At 30.5% G+C, this 19,621-nt stretch overlaps 1 protein-coding gene across 1 annotated transcript in view; it reads right to left on the bottom strand.

The window, feature by feature from the left end:
• Positions 1-10,713: 10,713 nt before the first annotated feature.
• The window catches only part of LOC129966069 (uncharacterized), a 68,792-nt gene continuing 59,884 nt past the window's right edge, over positions 10,714-19,621 (bottom strand). Inside the window, exons 5-8 of the mRNA XM_056080433.1 lie at positions 19,393-19,599; positions 16,031-16,321; positions 13,128-13,396; positions 10,714-12,345 (exon numbers count right to left, since the gene is read on the bottom strand). Coding sequence (XP_055936408.1) covers positions 11,002-12,345; positions 13,128-13,396; positions 16,031-16,321; positions 19,393-19,599 — 2,111 coding nt within the window. The 3' untranslated portion in view covers positions 10,714-11,001. The remainder of the gene's footprint in view (positions 12,346-13,127; positions 13,397-16,030; positions 16,322-19,392; positions 19,600-19,621) is intronic.

Raw genomic sequence — 19,621 nt, 5'->3', positions numbered from 1 at the left:
TAATGATATAATAATGTTTATAATCAGAATGATATCTGTGAATTAAATAAAGAACGGAGCAAAACATCGCCCATTGCACTCTCCAAGACAAATCGATGAATCTAGAGTTATCAAATTTAACATGCAGTTATTTCTTTGGTAGTTGATGCTCATTAAGAAATAGTTTTTCAGAATTTTAATAAATTTCTTTAAGTTATTAGAAATTGAGATGCTAACATTTTTATTCCATAATTGGAAAATATTACCATACAACTCATTTTCTACGCACCCTTGAAATTCAAAAAATCAAATTCCAGTGGTATCAATATTTTCGTTCTATTTTGTTTTAAATTTTAAAAAATCAAAATTAGTTTTCAATACAATTTTAATTTAATTTTTAAATATAATTTTGCTTTTTACTTATTAACTTTACTTTATTCAATATAATTTTGATTTTTACTTTATGTAACAGGGAGGCATAAAATACAAGATATTTAATAACCCTCCTGCGATTACGAGAAGATAAAAAATTTTTTATTTATTACTAACAATTACATTCATTTATTCATAATTTCTTTCAACCATTCCAAAATATTGTATGTTTTTTCCCCTTGTATGATGTATATGAAAAGAGAAGATTTTTAAAAACTTTGACTTCGAGATTTAGACAATTCTCCGTGTTTCAGATCTTCCCGAGTATAAATAAACACATTTTGGAATTATATATGCCTATTTATCTGTGAACATAGTAATTCAAAAACTTCACTGTAGACGCATGAAATTTGGTATGTGGTTCTGTGCTCAAATTTGTTGACTCTTTTTAAAATTGAGCGAAATATTTCCACAGGGAATCTGTCTATCTGACTGATTCTCAGTGAAATGAGTCATGTTTATTTATTTCTATCCAGGAATAAGTGAACATAACTAATACTGTTACTCATACTCAAGTTATTGCTCTCAAAACGTATGAAACTAGGCAGATAAAATTCGGTACACAGATTTCGCATTTAATGTGTAAATATACATCAAAGTCTGAATTAAATCCAACCAGGGGCTCACCGTTTGCCGATCTGTTCTTTCACATGAATATAAATTAGATAACTGGAAAAAGCAATGATCGATACATGAAATTTGGCATATTGTTTTAGAAATTAAAGTGTAAATAAGTATGCAACTTTCAAACTAAATCTATCAACGTGTTGATCGTTTGTGGTTCTGTACTTTTCGCGTACATTCTAGTTTTGGTAACTCAAATATGCATTCAACTTAGATAAATGAAATTTGGCTTGTGATTTTTTTTCACTAAGATTGTAGATGCGTGTCAAATTTTGGTTTCATTCTCTTGATTAAATGACGTCAAAATGCCCTCTCAGTTATCTTCGCTTTCGCTTTTCTATGAAATACAAAATGCTTATGAGTGGGATTATGAAACTAAAACTCTGGTCATTACTTTCACGGTCACGATCTTGCCAAGTTCCACAATTTCTAACCTAATTTATGAGACACTTTTATTTTCAGATTTCAAAATGCATTCAGAAATAAAATCATTGACAAAAAAGATTTCATTAATTTGAGAGAGAATTTATGATTTATATTTATATGATATTTTTTGCTTTATAGTTTCTTGTATGTTCGGATTTCTAGCGGACAAAAATGAGCATGTTCAAAACTATTTGTGTTTTTTTATGAAATTTCTGAAGTTACTCAGGAGATTTATAATGAATATGAAAAAGGAATAATGTCTGGAATTTTTGCCCGCCATTGGTTTTAGAGCTAAGAAGCCAACTTGGCGAAAATCCAAGACACGCTTCTAGAGGAAAAATAATAATTATAAAACCTGAAGATTTAAATTTTAAAAATGCTTATTCACCTGATATTAATGGAATATAGGCAGTTGTGAAAAAAGAGTATTTATTTTACAAAGTTCTGCCCGCCATTGATTTTTGAGCTGAGAAGCCAACTTGGCGAAAATCCAAGTCATATTTCTAGGGGAAATTGAAAATTAAATTTGAGAAATGCTTATTCACTCTATATTAATTGATTATGAACAGTTGTGAAAGAGGGATATTTATTTTAATTTTAAAAGTTCTTTAGGATTATGTAAATTAAGAAATAAAATTACAGATAAGAATCAAAACAATGAAATAGAGCATTAAAACTACAAGAAGTTTGCTGTAAAATAATTTATTCTATGCCAAAATTAAGCAGAAATGTGTGAATAGCCTCTGCGTAATATGAGAATCAATGTTAATAATATGAGAATCGATTTATAAGAATATGAGAATCGATATGAAAATCGATTTATAAAAATAAAGTCACTTCTAAGAGACGACTACGGATTAACCTAATGTATTGGTTGCCAAAATCCAACTACAATGTTAGTTCTTTATAACTGGCACTATCTTAATCGTGTGAATGATATCCATAACACATATTTTCATCAACATTATTTCTTTTTTTAAAAAATAAAGTAATTTAAGGTCACGTCATAAAATACTTAAAAATCCATAAAATGAAAATAAAACTTTTCAAAACACCGACATATTTCCCAAAAAAGAATTTTTCCTCTACACCATTCCGAAGTTTAAAAATAAAACCGTCCAGCAATGATGACATCTTGATTCGATAATCATGCACCCCCTCACCGAGGGCTGAACCTTTAACCGAATCGCTGATGCACTGCGCAACTGCTGTTATAATTAATCTATTAGTATTCCCAAGTGCTTATAACACAGCACGAAGCGAGGAAATGTATACCACTTTCAGCGCTGTGGCAGCTGCATTCAGTCCGTGTGACCTATGATATGTTGGATCATTGTTTACAAACATTTCCTTGTTAACTAGTTCGAGAGAAAGTGCCATTTCCTACGTTTAGAGGAAATATCATTTTTGCGCGCTCAGTTTTAATGAACGAGGAAAAACGTCAGAAATAGCTGAACTTTTAACCCGTTTTACTCGCTGGATGCTGATCCTGATAGCTTTATGACTTAATAATGGAATATTAAAGATATAGATGTGACGTTCATTGCATTCATTAGAGGACAATTAAGATAAAAATTTATCATCATTTCTTGAAAGAGTCATTTGATGTTCAAGCTTATAGATATTGTTTAAATGAATTTGTAATAGCTAATGCCTCATTATTTTGCTTCTGTAAATTGTGATATCCATAGATGCTTTTTTTTTAATGAGTGAGCAATTTAATCACAAGCATGTTTTCTTTGATTATATTTTTTAATTAAAACATAGTTTAATTGTAGTTTTAGCTCACAATTCTTCAATGTAGTAAAAAAATTTAAAATGAATGCTATCTGTTTAATGTTCTAAATTCAAACATAACTACTACTTGGTGATAATATCAATACATTGATATAACTAAATTATTGCAAATTTTGAACAACTCTATATTGCCAGAACTCTGGATCTTTCTAACATTTTGAAAATATTTTCCAGATTTGACCAAATTTTTTTTAAAAATATCTCGAATTTTTCCATTTTATATATATATATATATATATATATATATATATATATATATATATATATATATATATATATATATATATATATATATATATATATATATATATATATACGTATGTTTTTATTAAATTTTTAAAACATGAATTAAAATTAGTTTTTAACATTTTAAAAATAATAGAATAAACTTTCTAATCAGCGTTTACTAAACACCGACTTCAATTACTTCAAATTTCTAACCAGGAATATGAAAGGGCAATCTCGTCCCACAAAAAGACATCGTAAATATTTTCTCAAATTAATAATAATTACAAACAATTAATAATTGTAAAAACTACTAATCATAAAGTTCATATTGAGTTTCGCAAATCTCTTTTAACAATTTGGTTTGGTTATATTAACGTCCCGTTTGAAGTAACACTAGGGCTATTTTGGGACGGATCTCGCATTTTGGAACCGCGGTCAGATGACGAGGACGACACCTGAGCTGGCACCCCCCCTCTCCACACCACACCACTCCAGCGGGAGGACATTTGGTCATAACGGATTTAACGTGCAACAGAGCCCCTTACACGACGGTTCTTCGGTGGAATCGAGTTACGAACCTGGAACCCACCAGTTCCGAAGCCGAGACCTTACCACCAGGCCACCGCGGCCCCATTTCTTTTAACAAAAACAAATAAATAGGTACGTTAAATAAAATAAATCAATCAATCAAAAGTTACTGGAACAAATCTATAAATATTGGTCAAAAAATATTTAATGAGTATAATCAATATGGATGAACCCACATGACGAAAACAATAAGATGAAAAAGGAAACATTGAATATTTTTTCTGCTTTTTTAAATATTTCCACATAATATAATGATAATTAATTGTTTCACATAATGAACAATTTATCATGCATGAAAGAACAGGAGAAATGACGGCATATAGCATAAAAATAATGACTATAAAGAGAAACTTGACGTGGAACTACCATCAACCTCGAAGATCTGGAAGCTCTTTCGGCCCTTGAGAAGATATCCAATATCTTGCAGAATCTTTTTCTGGACATTATTTATATAAAAGGTTTATCTAACGAATCTTGATAATTCAGTAGCTTCGATAATTTTTAGGAAAGTTTAAACAATTGAATACATCTAAATATTTTTTCAGTCTTATACATTGTATCGATTTTTCTGTTTCTGATTAATACGTATAAGTTTGAGCGCTCTGTTTTTTTCTCTACATTTACAGAGTTTTGTTATTTTTAAAGCCTTCTGGATGCATACATATCATTTGGATGTAACAATCGTTTTGGCTTGGACTCAAAGTGGTCATTGTACAATGATCACTACAAATGGGGTCCACTGTACTATAATTAATTAAATAAATGAGCGTTCTCCCTTCGGCTCTGTCTTTGCTAATACAAAACGGCGCGTTTTATTTTTAATGAATCAAAATCTCGTTACATAATGAAAAGAATCTTCCAAACATTTAAACCTCTTTGATAGATTGAGTCTAATATTTGATACAAGTGAGCATTTATAGCGTCGAAATCGTACACAAAATTTCATTCATAATGCTATTTGCATTTTTGAATTTCGCTGATTGAATTTGTACATGATTAAGTAGAACAGACTTTTTTTTTTTGACAAACAAATTTCATCCACCATTTTACGCATATATTTTATTTTTACGTTAAGATTCCATGATGATGTCGTGTCCGCCTTACCACGGAAAGGGGGTGCAGTAGCTTCTGAAGTTAAAGACCCTTGAGCACCCGAGTGCAGAAGTCTGACTTCTAGCTCATATGAAGATGAAACACACACATTCGCTTGCACAACCCCCTTTTTACGAGGGGACACATTCACACACCTCACAGAAGAACAACCATGCCCGAACCGGGATTCGAACCTGGAACGCCCAGATCACGGGGAAGATGCGCTACTCCTATGCAAGGACGCCGGCGTTAAGATTCCATAACAAATTTTATTCGCATTTTTCTTTTCTAAATTTTTTCATTCACATGCAAATAGATATAAAATCTTAAAATAGGTATTTTTTTTAATTTCACGTATACGAAATAGAGAGACAGTATTTTAATCATTAAAAAAAATTCGAAAGTGAGATTTTGACTAATTTCCATATTTCAGTTCTCTCCGAGTTCAAAAAAAGACATTTTTTGGAAACTGTTGTGACAAAGATAACTCAAAATCGCTTTGAGCCAGATGGATGAAAATTGGTATATGGTCTTTACATCAAATTTGTAGATTTCTATCAGATTTTAACAATATCCATTCAGAAAAAACCGTCTACCAGGTTGTTCGAATATAAATAAACACGTTACCTACAAAACGAAGCTGGATAAAATTCAATACACATATTTAACATCTTTAGTGTAGACGTATATGAAATTTTGTGCCAAATCCAACAAGGGGTTGACCATAGGTCGATCTTCCCTTTCAGAAACATGAAAACGCTATAATTCAAAATTTGAGTGACTTAAATATATCCAATTTTGTATGGGATTATGTGCAGTTTTGTGCCAAAATTTCGTTTCAATCGGTTGAGAAAAACGTGTCTAAAACAATGGATACTATTAACTTATGCCAAGAATTAATCGCCAAATAACTCGCCAAGGATCACACGATAGATTCAGTATACATGCTAAATTCAGGCCAAAAGTTAATATTTCGCCACTAGTACGCCAATGTCCTGCAAGGCGTTCTCTGGGATAACATTTTTATTAGAGATTTTGCGAGAAAATTTTGTAGAGACTATTCCTACTGGTTTCCTCAGGTGATCTAAAATGTAACAATAAATCAATAAACCGAGGTTGATTTTTTTTACAGATCTTCACAGTACTTTCCCCCAATTAGTTTAAGATACAAAAAAGTAGAAAGGATCATAATATTTTCATACTTGATAAGAGATATCTAAATAAAAAAAAATGATATAGAGTCTTTGTAGCATTCTAAACAAAATCGAATATCTCTGTAAGATCTTCATATTGATGCTTTTAATTTTGAATGGAACAGATCTTTAATTTTCGTGCAGATACCTATCGGAACTGCAATAATTGCAGATATTTTTTATTTGCATCTTGATAGCTTTGGAGATCGAGATACTGATGGTTAAAATAAGCAATTGTTAGAATCAGATATTGAAATTCACTTCTAACGGTCATGAAATAAGAAAAACAACGAAACAAGACGCTTCTGGAACTACGCAAAAAGTTTAACCGTTTCCTTCAACTATTTCCTTGTAAATATCTATACAAAGATATCTCTGGGACGCGAATGGAATAAATTAGATATTAGCTATTTTTACAGGTTAAGGTTTTGCATGTAAAGAGACTTATTTTTCAACAGTTTTATCAAAGTCATGAGGCAATTCTGTATGTAAAGACGAATGATATTCAAAGAGCCTGCAAACTTAGAATGGGGAAAATATCGACATGTCGGATAAACACAATTGAAATGCAGGTGTTCAGAACTCAGTCATGAAGGAAGTATTTGGGCAAATGCAGCGCCATATTATATACTAATTATTATAATATATTGTATAATACCACTGGGGGTATTGGATCAGGGCTGATCGTTCTCTGATTCAGGTCTAAATTACGATCTGTGGATGAGTGAATGAAATCCGTCCCGTAAAAAGGGTTGTGACGTGTGTGTAGCTAAGTCGTTCTCTTGACCCTAGATGGCGCTACTATAAAAACAAGGGACGCTCCCCTACCGGCTTAAATCGCTGTCTTCGTAACAACGGGTTTGTCCACAAGAAAGCAACCCAGAGGCCAGTTCCATAAGAAATAACAACAATAGATTGTGTTTCTTATCGCCATCTAGGGCCACGACTTAGCTACTCACGCATCACTCATTCGCTTGCACAATCCCTTTTTACAGGAGGGCACATTCACACATCTCACAAATAGAACAACGGAAGAACAACCATGTCCAAACCGGGACGCCCTGATCACGGGGAAGACGCGCTACCCCTATGTCATGACGCCGACGTTATAATATATAAATATTATAACCATTAGTGTGTGTGTGTGTGTGTGTGTGTGTGTGTGTGTGTGTGTGTGTGTGTGTGTGTGTGTGTGTGTGTGTGTGTGTGTGTGTGTGTGTGTGTGTGTGTGTGTTAAATTGATCTACTAATTGATTATTTAAATTTGTTTACTTCTCAGAAAAAATTAAAGCAAAACATCTTCTAAAAATGTACTATTATTATTATACTGAAGGTCAAAATTCTGCTAATTCCATTCATTTTTACTTTTTACCCTTTAATTTATAATTTGTCATTATAAATATTATATTCTTAGACCATTTTTTTTTACATTCACTAGCAAATGGTGTCACTCGTATGGAATTAAAATTAAAATTAATCTATTAATTGATAAAGAGTTCTGAAAATATTATAATAGTATATTTTCATCGTGGATATATATTGTTTTTTGAAGTTTTCAAAAAAAAAAAACATTGAAAACTTCAACATCAGATAGTAGGGGTTAAATTGGTTACAGCTTTAAAAATAGGAAACAAGTCAAGTATAAAAGATACACTGGACAAAGAGTTGGCTATGGATCACTTCAAAAATTATAAAATATCCTTGCAAATTATTAATTTTTTTAAAAAGTCAAATAATTAATTTCGTTCAGTTAACTGGATATTCAAACAGTGTGTCTGATAATGGCTATCAGGTATTTTCTCATCACTAGATGACACAGAGTCGAAATGTATTTACATTTATATTCCTTTAAGGTTTTTACTTTTTTGTTTATCAAAACTAGTTTTTATAGTTAAAAGGGCATGATGTATACGTTGAATTTTTAAAGCATTTTCACAACAAAAATGCATTAAATTAGTTCTCAGATTAAGAAAATAATAATTCCCCCACAAAAAAAAAAATGCAGCGAAATTTCTAAATATTTCAATAATAAGGTACTGCAGTCAACAGTCATAATTTTCAAAAAAATTTCCAAAAATCATACATTTTATGCATTATTTTATCTTTGGTTAATTGCATCAGTTAGCATGTATTTCACTTATTCTAGCGACTTATCAAAACGTTTTGTCTTAATGTCTCCTTAAAATAAAAATGAAAAATTCTTGCAACATTCCAAATGTATTTTATTACAAAACATAATTCACATAAAATACACAAATATCCCAGCAAATTTTCTCCCAAAATTACCCCTCTATGTACATATAAATAGAGTCACCTTGATACTTCCAATCGAGCACATGAAACAGATGCAAGAGCAAGTTCTTATCCTAGCCGAACACACAAGAAAAATACAATTTAGTTTTAAACAATCAATGATCCAAAAAACTTCATTATTAACATTCTTAGTTACATGTGAACATATCATCAAAAGCGAAATTGTTTCATGGTAAATCATTCACATCAATATTCAAAAACAATGATCAAAAATATTCAAAATATGATAGATACGAATACATGAAGGTAGACGCGTATTAAAATTCCTTACTATAATGATTTTCTTTCTTTACATCATTGAATTTTAAAAAATTAGCATTCTGTGTTTAATTCTGACACTATCATTATCGTTTGCAACAAACTTTTAAATAAATAACCAAAAAAATAATCATTGTTCTCAGAATTTAAAAAAATTAGCATTCTGTATTTAATTCTGACACTATCATTATCGTTTGCAACAAACTTTTAAATAAATAACCAAAAAAATAATCATTGTTCTCAGAATTTAAAAAAATTAGCATTCTGTGTTTAATTCTGACACTATCATTATCGTTTGCAACAAACTTTTAAATAAATAACCAAAAAAATAATCATTGTTCTCAGAATTTAAAAAAATTAGCATTCTGTGTTTAATTCTGACACTATCATTATCGTTTGCAACAAACTTTTAAATAAATAACCAAAAAAAATAATCATTGTTCTCAGAATTTAAAAAAATTAGCATTCTGTATTTAATTCTGACACTATCATTATCGTTTGCAACAAACTTTTAAATAAATAACCAAAAAAATAATCATTGTTCTCAGAATTTAAAAAAATTAGCATTCTGTGTTTAATTCTGACACTATCATTATCGTTTGCAACAAACTTTTAAATAAATAACCAAAAAAAAATAATCATTGTTCTCAGAATTTAAAAAAATTAGCATTCTGTGTTTAATTCTGACACTATCATTATCGTTTGCAACAAACTTTTAAATAAATAACCAAAAAAATAATCATTGTTCTCAGAATTTAAAAAAATTAGCATTCTGTGTTTAATTCTGACACTATCATTATCGTTTGCAACAAACTTTTAAATAAATAACCAAAAAAATAATCATTGTTCTCAGAATTTAAAAAAATTAGCATTCTGTGTTTAATTCTGACACTATCATTATCGTTTGCAACAAACTTTTAAATAAATAACCAAAAAAAATAATCATTGTTCTCAGAATTTAAAAAAATTAGCATTCTGTATTTAATTCTGACACTATCATTATCGTTTGCAACAAACTTTTAAATAAATAACCAAAAAAATAATCATTGTTCTCAGAATTTAAAAAAATTAGCATTCTGTGTTTAATTCTGACACTATCATTATCGTTTGCAACAAACTTTTAAATAAATAACCAAAAAAAAATAATCATTGTTCTCAGAATTTAAAAAAATTAGCATTCTGTGTTTAATTCTGACACTATCATTATCGTTTGCAACAAACTTTTAAATAAATAACCAAAAAAAATAATCATTGTTCTCAGAATTTAAAAAAATTAGCATTCTATATTTAATTCTGACACTATCATTATCGTTTGCAACAAACTTTTAAATAAATAACCAAAAAAATAATCATTGTTCTCAGAATTTAAAAAAATTAGCATTCTGTGTTTAATTCTGACACTATCATTATCGTTTGCAACAAACTTTTAAATAAATAACCAAAAAAATAATCATTGTTCTCAGAATTTAAAAAAATTAGCATTCTGTGTTTAATTCTGACACTATCATTATCGTTTGCAACAAACTTTTAAATAAATAACCAAAAAAAATAATCATTGTTCTCAGAATTTAAAAAAATTAGCATTCTGTATTTAATTCTGACACTATCATTATCGTTTGCAACAAACTTTTAAATAAATAACCAAAAAAATAATCATTGTTCTCAGAATTTAAAAAAATTAGCATTCTGTGTTTAATTCTGACTTACTATCATTATCTTTTGCAGCAAACTTTTAACTAAATAATCAAGATAATAAAAATTAATAGTTGAAATATAAATTTGTTTGCATATTTAAGATTTATTCACATATTGCTTTTAATGTAAACTGTTAAACATCACTCTAATTCTTGTTCTGTATGGTCCCAAAATGTATTAAAATGCTAAAAATGAATGAAAACATTATAAAAATTTTACATTTCCACTGGAAATGCTGTCCATATTTCTTATTTTTAGGCACCACCACAGTCACATACTCCTAAAAAACATCTAGTATCTTTTTTGTACTCGTGAGTCATCCAATTCCAAGTTTAATTAGTCAAGTTACAGTTACAAATAACTGTTCAATCCGAAATCATTTCTTTTGGCGCGTGTACCAAATATCTACTGCCTGATTTTGTTTTTGGGCTGGAGGTCCTCGTGACAGTAGAACTACTGGACTAAACGGTGGCTTTGTTTGTTGTTGAAGTTGCTCAAGAGCTGATATAGTCCTTGGAATCTGTGGTTGCTGGGGTTGTTGTGACTGCTGCAGCAGAACCACAGGCCTCTGAGCATGATTCTGCTGTAGTTGCTCTAAAGAACTCTGCTGGTGAGGTATGTACCTACCCGTCTTCTGTTTCTGGGCAGAAAGAATCTTTTGGTCACGTGCATGCTGTTCAGGTGCTCTCAAGTGCTGAGTTCTGTGCTGGCGCTGATCATGAGATCCAGGATTCAGATTATACAGATGATGCAAATCAGCATAAGCCAATTCAATATTGTCATTGTTGTTCCTTGATGGTGATGGCTGCGAATATCGTTGAAGTTCTTGAGGTTGAGTGTAACCTGTGATGACCTCATGAATGAGCTCGCTAATGGGATTTCCATTTCCTTGAATTTGGGGATATGCACTTCTGACCAATTTATCAGCATTCTGCGCTCCTTGGACATATAAAGACATAGAATCTGTTTGACCTAAGTTTTTCCTGGTATCTGGAAGACGTGCGTGTACATTGTGATTTAAGTTTTGGTTTTGCTGTGGTCGAACTCTCTTGGGCTCTTCTAAGTAAACAAGATCTTTTTCAGTAATTGGGCGGTGATTTTTCTGCAAGATTGGCTGATTTTGTGTTTTCTTTGGGTAATACACTCTTTCTGCGCTGTGTCCTCTTGGAGGTTCCTTGGGATATTTTGCATAATCTGGAATAACCTTTTCCTCTTCCTGTGGAAAAATTATTTCATCATGCTCATCATCTTTTCTATTATCTTCACTGTCATCAGGGAAACGAACAGAGTTTTCTGAACTTGGGACAGAATTTTCTGAGCTTGAGCTGGATGCACTTTCCGATTTGGAATAAGATGGTGGTTCCGCGTGTACATCTTTCCTAACATTTTCCCTTATACTTGCTACCAGTGGGTTAGGGTTTCGTCTTTTGTAAGTGGCATGACCAACATATCCAACAGATGGGCGTTCTTCCGGTTCATCATCATAACCTCCTAATGGTTGTTGTTTTGCAGATTTATGCTCTCTGTGACTTTGTCTGACATTGCTCTGGTATTCAGATTCTTCTGGATCATTATGTGGTTTATGGATGGGTGTAAGATTTTCTGGAGGATAGGCTACCACAGCTTGAGCACCATCGTTGGAAGGAGAATAAACTATTGGAAGAGGATACAATGAGCCTGGATGGGGGTCCTCTTCTACGTAGTTGACAACAGGTGGTGCCTAAAAAGAAAAGGAAAAACTGTCACTTCCGACGATGTTTCATTTTTAATAAGATTTAGAATTCAAAAGATAGAATTTAATAATAGTTACTATTGTGTCTGACAATTTTAATACTGATCTGTGTGCTTTAAATTCAATTTTTGCTGAAATTTTATTTTAAATGCTGATCTGAAATATATGATTTCTAATTTGTAAAGATAATGGAAATACAAATAGTTAAATAAATATAAACGCAGAAGAAAATAACTATTTATTTTATTTCAGCATAATGTACATTACATCAAAGCAGGACATCCCATTAAAAATTTGTCCGAATGTATAATGAATACATCATGGTCTATTTACAGTTTTGTACTCCAGATAAATATTTATTGAAAAAATTTTGATCGAGGCGTATCGAAATAAACTAAAGCTGAGTCCTTAATTACGTTTTACTAACTCTCTTTTGGTTTATTTTTTATAAGTGTAAAATTCTGTGTTAATATTGCTGTTTGTATGACAAAATATACCGGAAACATTTGATCAGGTGAAATTATTCTTTTTATTCTTCAGAATAAGACGAAAAACTATACAAAATCAAGACAAGAGACATTTGATTAGATAATACATAATGCCCCAAAGTATCATCATCTATTTTTCACTAAAAATCAAGCTCCAAATATCACAGACAGGACCGGTAACAAAACATTGCTTATTCTCCTGAGCTTACGTCTCTTCCAGGCAATGAATGGGTTTTCGTCTTCCACAGTGTAAACGGGCAGAACAGTCCTCTTCACACTTACCAATGGAACGATTGCTTCTTCCTTCTGTTGCTTCTCGCCGCTGGAGGAAGCAGCTTTCTTCTCGGTGGAGAACCCCTCTGAATGGGCCTCCCCATCGTAGTAGTGCTGATTTTTCGCGTCGTAAGCTGCATCGTGGGCTTCTTCTTTTTTCTCTTCCTTCGTGAATCCTCGATCCCGCTCGCCTTCTTTCGATCCGTGAGCTGCACCCTCCTGGTCTTTCAGTTTCTGGCCACTTGTGTGGGTGGCATGTCCTTTGTCGTGATGAGCATCTGGAGAAGAAAAAAATATATATTTAAGTCAAGTTGGGACTCAAACCTCAAGTATCATAACTTGATAATGTTTAGATTTGACGCTTCTTTGTTTACTCTATATTTATAATTTAAACTTAATTATATGCAATCGATAACGTGCATATACAAATGATTTAGTAAAATTTGAATGCAGATAAGTATAAATGCAGTAATGAAAAGAAAAAAAATTAGTGTTTTAAAATATACTTAAAATGTTTCTACATTTGTTTTTTTTTTTTTTTTTTTAATTTAGAGAAAAACCTGTATGGTAATGAAATTTGTGCCTTTGAAGTGATACTTTTTTTAAACTTTAAAATGGTTTAGGAAGGATTTTGTTCAATGATATGCTTCGAAGTTGCAGAGAAAAGTTCAAAATTTCTATTATTTTTTAACTAAGACTCCAATTAAAAATTTAACCCTTAAATGACTAATTTTTTAGAAATAGATTTTTTTTAAAAAAATTTGTTTTTTATTTGTTGAATGAATTATGAAGAAAATGCTGTAGAAATATTATATTTTATTTTAAGTATGATTTACGTCTAAAAGAAAACTTATAGTCATTCGGCAGCAGTGAGCTATAATTCAGTAAGAAAATAAATTGTTAACAAGAATATATATTGACTAAAACACTTTACTTTTGAAGTTGTAATTTTTAATTTTACATAACAGAATAAAATATGGTATTCTTAATCATAAACAAGAAAGAAAAATGCCATGCAGTCATAAGAGAAAAACATCAACTGCTTGCTTTTTCTTATGGACACTCGAACTGTCATGTAATGGCTCATACTGTATCATTCATTTGGTCGAGTTATTTTTTTAATCAAAGATTCTGCCATCAGCTTCCACAGTTACACAATATGAAAACTAATATTAATTTCACAGAATAATTCTATTCCTATTTCTATTTGATGTCATCATCGTGTCTTTCGCAGATCAGAAAGCCAACACGAATTCAGTTTATATACTTTGTTTCGGAAATGCCAAATTTTACACTCATATTTCAAATTGTTATTTTGATTAATGAATAAATTATACTTAAATAATAACTAAAATCAACGAGAGCACCCCATGTGAAAGAGTGTCTTTTGTTTAAAATATAATTAAGCAAAAATTAAAAAGTCAAATTTGTGAGAGAAAAAATGCATCATTTTTCTATCAAAAACTTATAATTTATTAAAACAATTTTGTTTGTTGTTTATATTTTCATAATTTTAATTAACGTAACAAGCAATGTACATTTAAATACTAAACAAAGCAAAATTAGAGAACATATTGTTCATTACTTTACAAAATTGCTGTAAAATCTATAAAAGTCGTTTAATTAAAGATATTCTATGAGATGGGAGATATTTGATTAAAATACCAAATTGATCTTCAAATTTTGTCATATTCAAAGATTGATGGAATAAATACTAAAATCCTAATAATATAATGGAGTAGTGAAGTTGTTTAATACTTTAACCCTTTATCTACTGACGGTACTTATAAGCATCAATCACTTTAAAACTTTATAGCACAACAACCGTTACTTATATTCTGATGGTACGTTTTATTCGGTGGTACTTATAAGTATCGCCAGTTCACGTAGTGTTGGAAAAAAACTTGTTTTCATTTTGTCCATGTAATTATCTATAGTATTTCTGTTTGTTATAATGTAATTATGAAAGTGTAGTGTAGAAATATGTTTTAGTATTTTTTATAGATTTCAATTATATATATATTTACTAACACTGTCAAGAGAACAAAAAAGAAAAGAAAAGGAAATTTGTCTATTTCTAATGATGTTCGTTTAGAAAATAGAGGATACCTTTGGCCAACATTCGTGTCGAATCGAGGACGTTGTGAAATCTGTGCACTCATAAATATTCAATCAAAACCACATTCAAAATGCTCAACTTGTAATATATTTTTGTGCGTAAATGAAAAAAAAATTGTTTTTATGATTATCTTCAAATGTGAATTTCTACCTTTATTATGTATAAAATAAAATTATGTCAATTTGATAATTTCTTTGTTTTCTTATGAGTGTTTTTTGGTTATTTAGCATTTTTAAGAGGTTAAATTTCATTAGAAATATCATCCGTATTTTTTTTCTATTATGAGGAAATTTATGCATAGTGTACTGATGGTACTTTTAAGTACCACTTTAATTAATTAGTTCTAAAAAATTAAATTTTGCATGGGGAGATTTTTTTTCTGGTATATTCTTTAATTATCAATATGGCAACTAAAAAAATATATTTATGAAGAAATTTTCAGTAGTTCATAATGCAGTAGATAAAGGGTTAATTGATATGGGGACAAAGACAATTACCTTTACTACAAATTTCAAATCTAAATGTGCAATTTCTTTTTTTATTCTTGAATTTTGATTTTTTTCGATGGATCTTTGACTAATGAAAATCTTTATAAAACTTCCGAATATTACAAGACTACATGCAATAAACAAAAATAAATAACTAAATCAAATGAAGAACAACAGTATAAGCTATCTTAAAAGTCTTTACGAAAGACAGATTATTTTTAACGACATTATTGAAGATATTGTAATAAAAAGATACAATTTTATAATTGTTTAACAATTAATATGCAATAAATATGCCTACTTACCATTTAAGAAATACTCTCTTTCGGCTGTTATCTTGTATCCTCTCTCCCTGTATCCCTCCTTCCTACGTCCTTTGTCCTTATCCAGGTATCCTGAGTCCTTCTGTTCGCTGTGAAGGTCCCTCTCACTGTTGTGTTCCCTGTGGCCCTTGGATTCCTCGCTATGGTGGAGGCGGGAGGACTCGGAGTCTTCCTTCAGTGCGTGTGAGTCCTCGTGCACTGTCTGTTCCTTATTAATGGCACGGGGGTGGCCCACTGCGATGGGAGGCGTGTAGTAAGGATGGACTTCGTGACCTGATAAGAAGAGCATTGAGGAAAAGAAAAATAATTATGTACTTATATTGTAAATACAAGGGTCAAAACTAGACGGAAGTTTAAATAAAAATGTACACAAATCAGTATCACACGGTATTTTGAGTGCGCCTTTTTATTGGAAAACGGATCGAAACTTTTCAATCGTTATGGAATGCAGCAAAGTTGTGGAGCAAGAAAGGAATTTTATTCGAAATCAGAGTAAAGAAACTAAAAATATCTAAATCAACATATAAGTATGTAAATATAAAAACAATTATGCTTGAACATGATACTGATTTTCAAAAAATTTAGAAAAATAGCCTAAAAGAAGAAACAAATATTAATTATTGGTGCTTAGCATTTATGACTAAAAAACGTTTTTTAATACAATGCTATATTTTTAAACTTAACGCCTTAATGTAAATAGTTCTCGTCATTTTGAAAAAAACATTAGCATGTATTTTTTAAAGAAATTGAAACTTAGCCAGTTTTTTTTTTACCTAAATTTAATTTAATGAAATAATTAATATGTTTCTGTAGATATTAATTATCTCAATATGTATTCTTTTACATTACATTTGATACGCATCGAATAGAATGAAAAAAAAATTTATAAATGAGAAATCGAGATTAGTTGAATGCCTATATCAATTATTTACTGCTCCATGATGAATAATGCCTATATTTGTATTTTGAAGAGAGTGTGAAGAGCCTTATTGTATTTTGAAGAGAGTGTGAAGAGCCTTATTGTATTTTGAAGAGAGTGTGAAGAGCCTTATTATATTTTGAACTTTAATTTGAAAACTTCTTATCCAAATTGAGAATAATAATGTCAAGCTATGTAATATACTGTAATACTACAAAGCAACAATCGTTTAAAAATTTTCTAGAAAAAATGTTGTTAAGACTATAATAATAAACCCTTCTCATGGACGTAACATTCAAATCAGTTTATAAGTATATGTGTTGCTCAAAAAAATTTTCAAATATTTTTTTTGAATTTTAAAATAGTATGATAAGTTATATGACGTATTGATCGTTAAAAATAAGAAAATTATTTAAATAAATAAATTGAAATGAAGTTTCAAACTCAAGTAGCTATCAAATTTTCAATGAATTCATTTAAGTTCAAATTATTTCTTTTTCCTTCTCGTGCTTTAGTTATAAATATTATTATTAGTGTTTAAAAAAATTATAAAAATTTATAATATTTTAACATTAGTTACTAGTTTTAAGATATTATTACCAACGTTCAATGAAATTGCTTATTTAGTTCACAAGAGATTGAATAACAAAATCAGACAGTAAATTAAATGTCAATTCTTAAATAAACATAAATTAATGTTTCAAATCTGTTTATCAATTAGACACTTAACACTGAATTTCTAATTTACGTTGTAATATTTCCTTTGCTTAAAAAATTTGATTAAATAATCAATAATAGCCTCTATCGTATAAAGGATGATATTGACTCTTACATAATTTCAATTGGAATAATAATTCAATTATTCAATTTTTATAAAATCACTCCGTTTTATTTTATAAAATTTTAAACACAAATGTATGCTTTAGCTATCATTGTAATTTTAATTTTATTAAATTATGATTTTTATATGCTTTGATATTTTAAAGTCATGGAAATTCAAAAGAAAAAAATTAATGCCATATTTTTATACTCCAAACAGCTGTTATTTAACAAGCTATGCTCTATTTGAGAATCATTTATTTTCTATCATAATCTGCTCGATCCATTCCTTGCCCGCCATCTAAATTGCCAAATGTTTTCTCTTCAAATCTAGTCACTAGATGGCGACACTAACACATAAGTTGGAGAATTAAATATATGTCATTTTATTTTCTTGTTAAAAATCAAGGATAAAAGGTACTTTTAAATCTATTATTGAAACTAAGCCTTCCATTACTAAGTTTATTTTAAATTCAATGAAAGTCATTTCTAATGACGAAGATAAACAATTTGTTTTCCAATTTATTTATAATTTTTAACAATCTACGAGATGCCACAAATTTTACTTCTATTGTCGTTAACTGTCTTCTCTTGATTACTTAAAACTGTAATAAGAAAATTTCATATTTTCACAGTTTATTATTTGATACTGATTAGCCAGCCTTAATTTGCCCTTTATCCTGCGTTTCATTCTAATTTATGGCCTATTAATGGCATGAACAGACAAAACAAAGAAATTACAAAATTTCCTAATAAAATCCTGATTACTTTGTTTTGTATACATAGCACGATCAATCCTGAATTCATTAAGGAAATAAATTTTCTGCTTATTCAAAATCTCATTCAAACCTAGTGATTGTGAAATTTCAGTATCACCCTATGTACCTATTAGCCTTTCGAATTATAAGCAATATGATCCAAAGCACATTTTGTAACTTAAATATTAACAATTTAAATAAGGTAATATAGAATATCACTTTAAACTATATAAAGGCTACTTTCGGATGGATCTGATCAATGATGAGGCTGACATCACAGCTGGCACTCCATTCTGCTAACTTCCCCTTCTTATTTACATAAGAATGTTTTACCCATTACTAAAATTTTAACAAATACCAGGTAAAAAACACTATATATAATCAGTGGAACTATTATTCCGTACTACTCAGTACTATTCCGAACTCGAACATTAACACTGGGGGAATGTTCAAATTCTGGGAACATTAAAACCAGAGAACAACATATATTAGAGTCACTGTTAGTTAGTTATATTAACGTCCCGTTTGAAGCAACACTAGGGCTATTTTGGGACGGACCTCGTCATTTTGAACAGCGTTCAGATGACGAGGACGACACCTGAGCTGGCACCGCCCTCTCCACACCACGCCACACCAGCGGGAGGACGTTTGGCCTTGACGGATTTAACGTGCAACAGACCCTCTTACACGACGGTTCTTCGGTGGAATCGGGTCTCGAACCTGAAACCCTACGGCTCAAGAGCCAAGACCTTACCACCAGACCACCGAGGCCATTAGAGCCAATAAGGCGCCAATTTATTGTCAAATTGCATATTATGTGCAATAGTAAAAATTCATTGCTCTTATACCTATGACTGCTGCTTCTCCTGCAGCAACTGCTTTTCCGAGTGAGCCACCCGTGTCTGTCTTGTGACTGTGACTGTGACTGTCGTCTTTGGCGTGAATTTTCTTGTCTTCATGCGAATCGTGGTCATTATGACTCTCGTGCTCTTTCAGGCCTTTCGTGTTCTCGTGGCCCTTCTTAGCCTTGTCATACTCGGTGTCCAAAAAGTGCTCTACATGAGGAAAAAGAACTTG

This window comes from Argiope bruennichi, chromosome 4 (genome assembly GCF_947563725.1).
Source record: "Argiope bruennichi chromosome 4, qqArgBrue1.1, whole genome shotgun sequence".
In the NCBI taxonomy this organism is placed as follows: Eukaryota; Metazoa; Arthropoda; class Arachnida; order Araneae; family Araneidae; genus Argiope; species Argiope bruennichi.
This window is presented reverse-complemented; position numbering and strand designations above follow the sequence as displayed.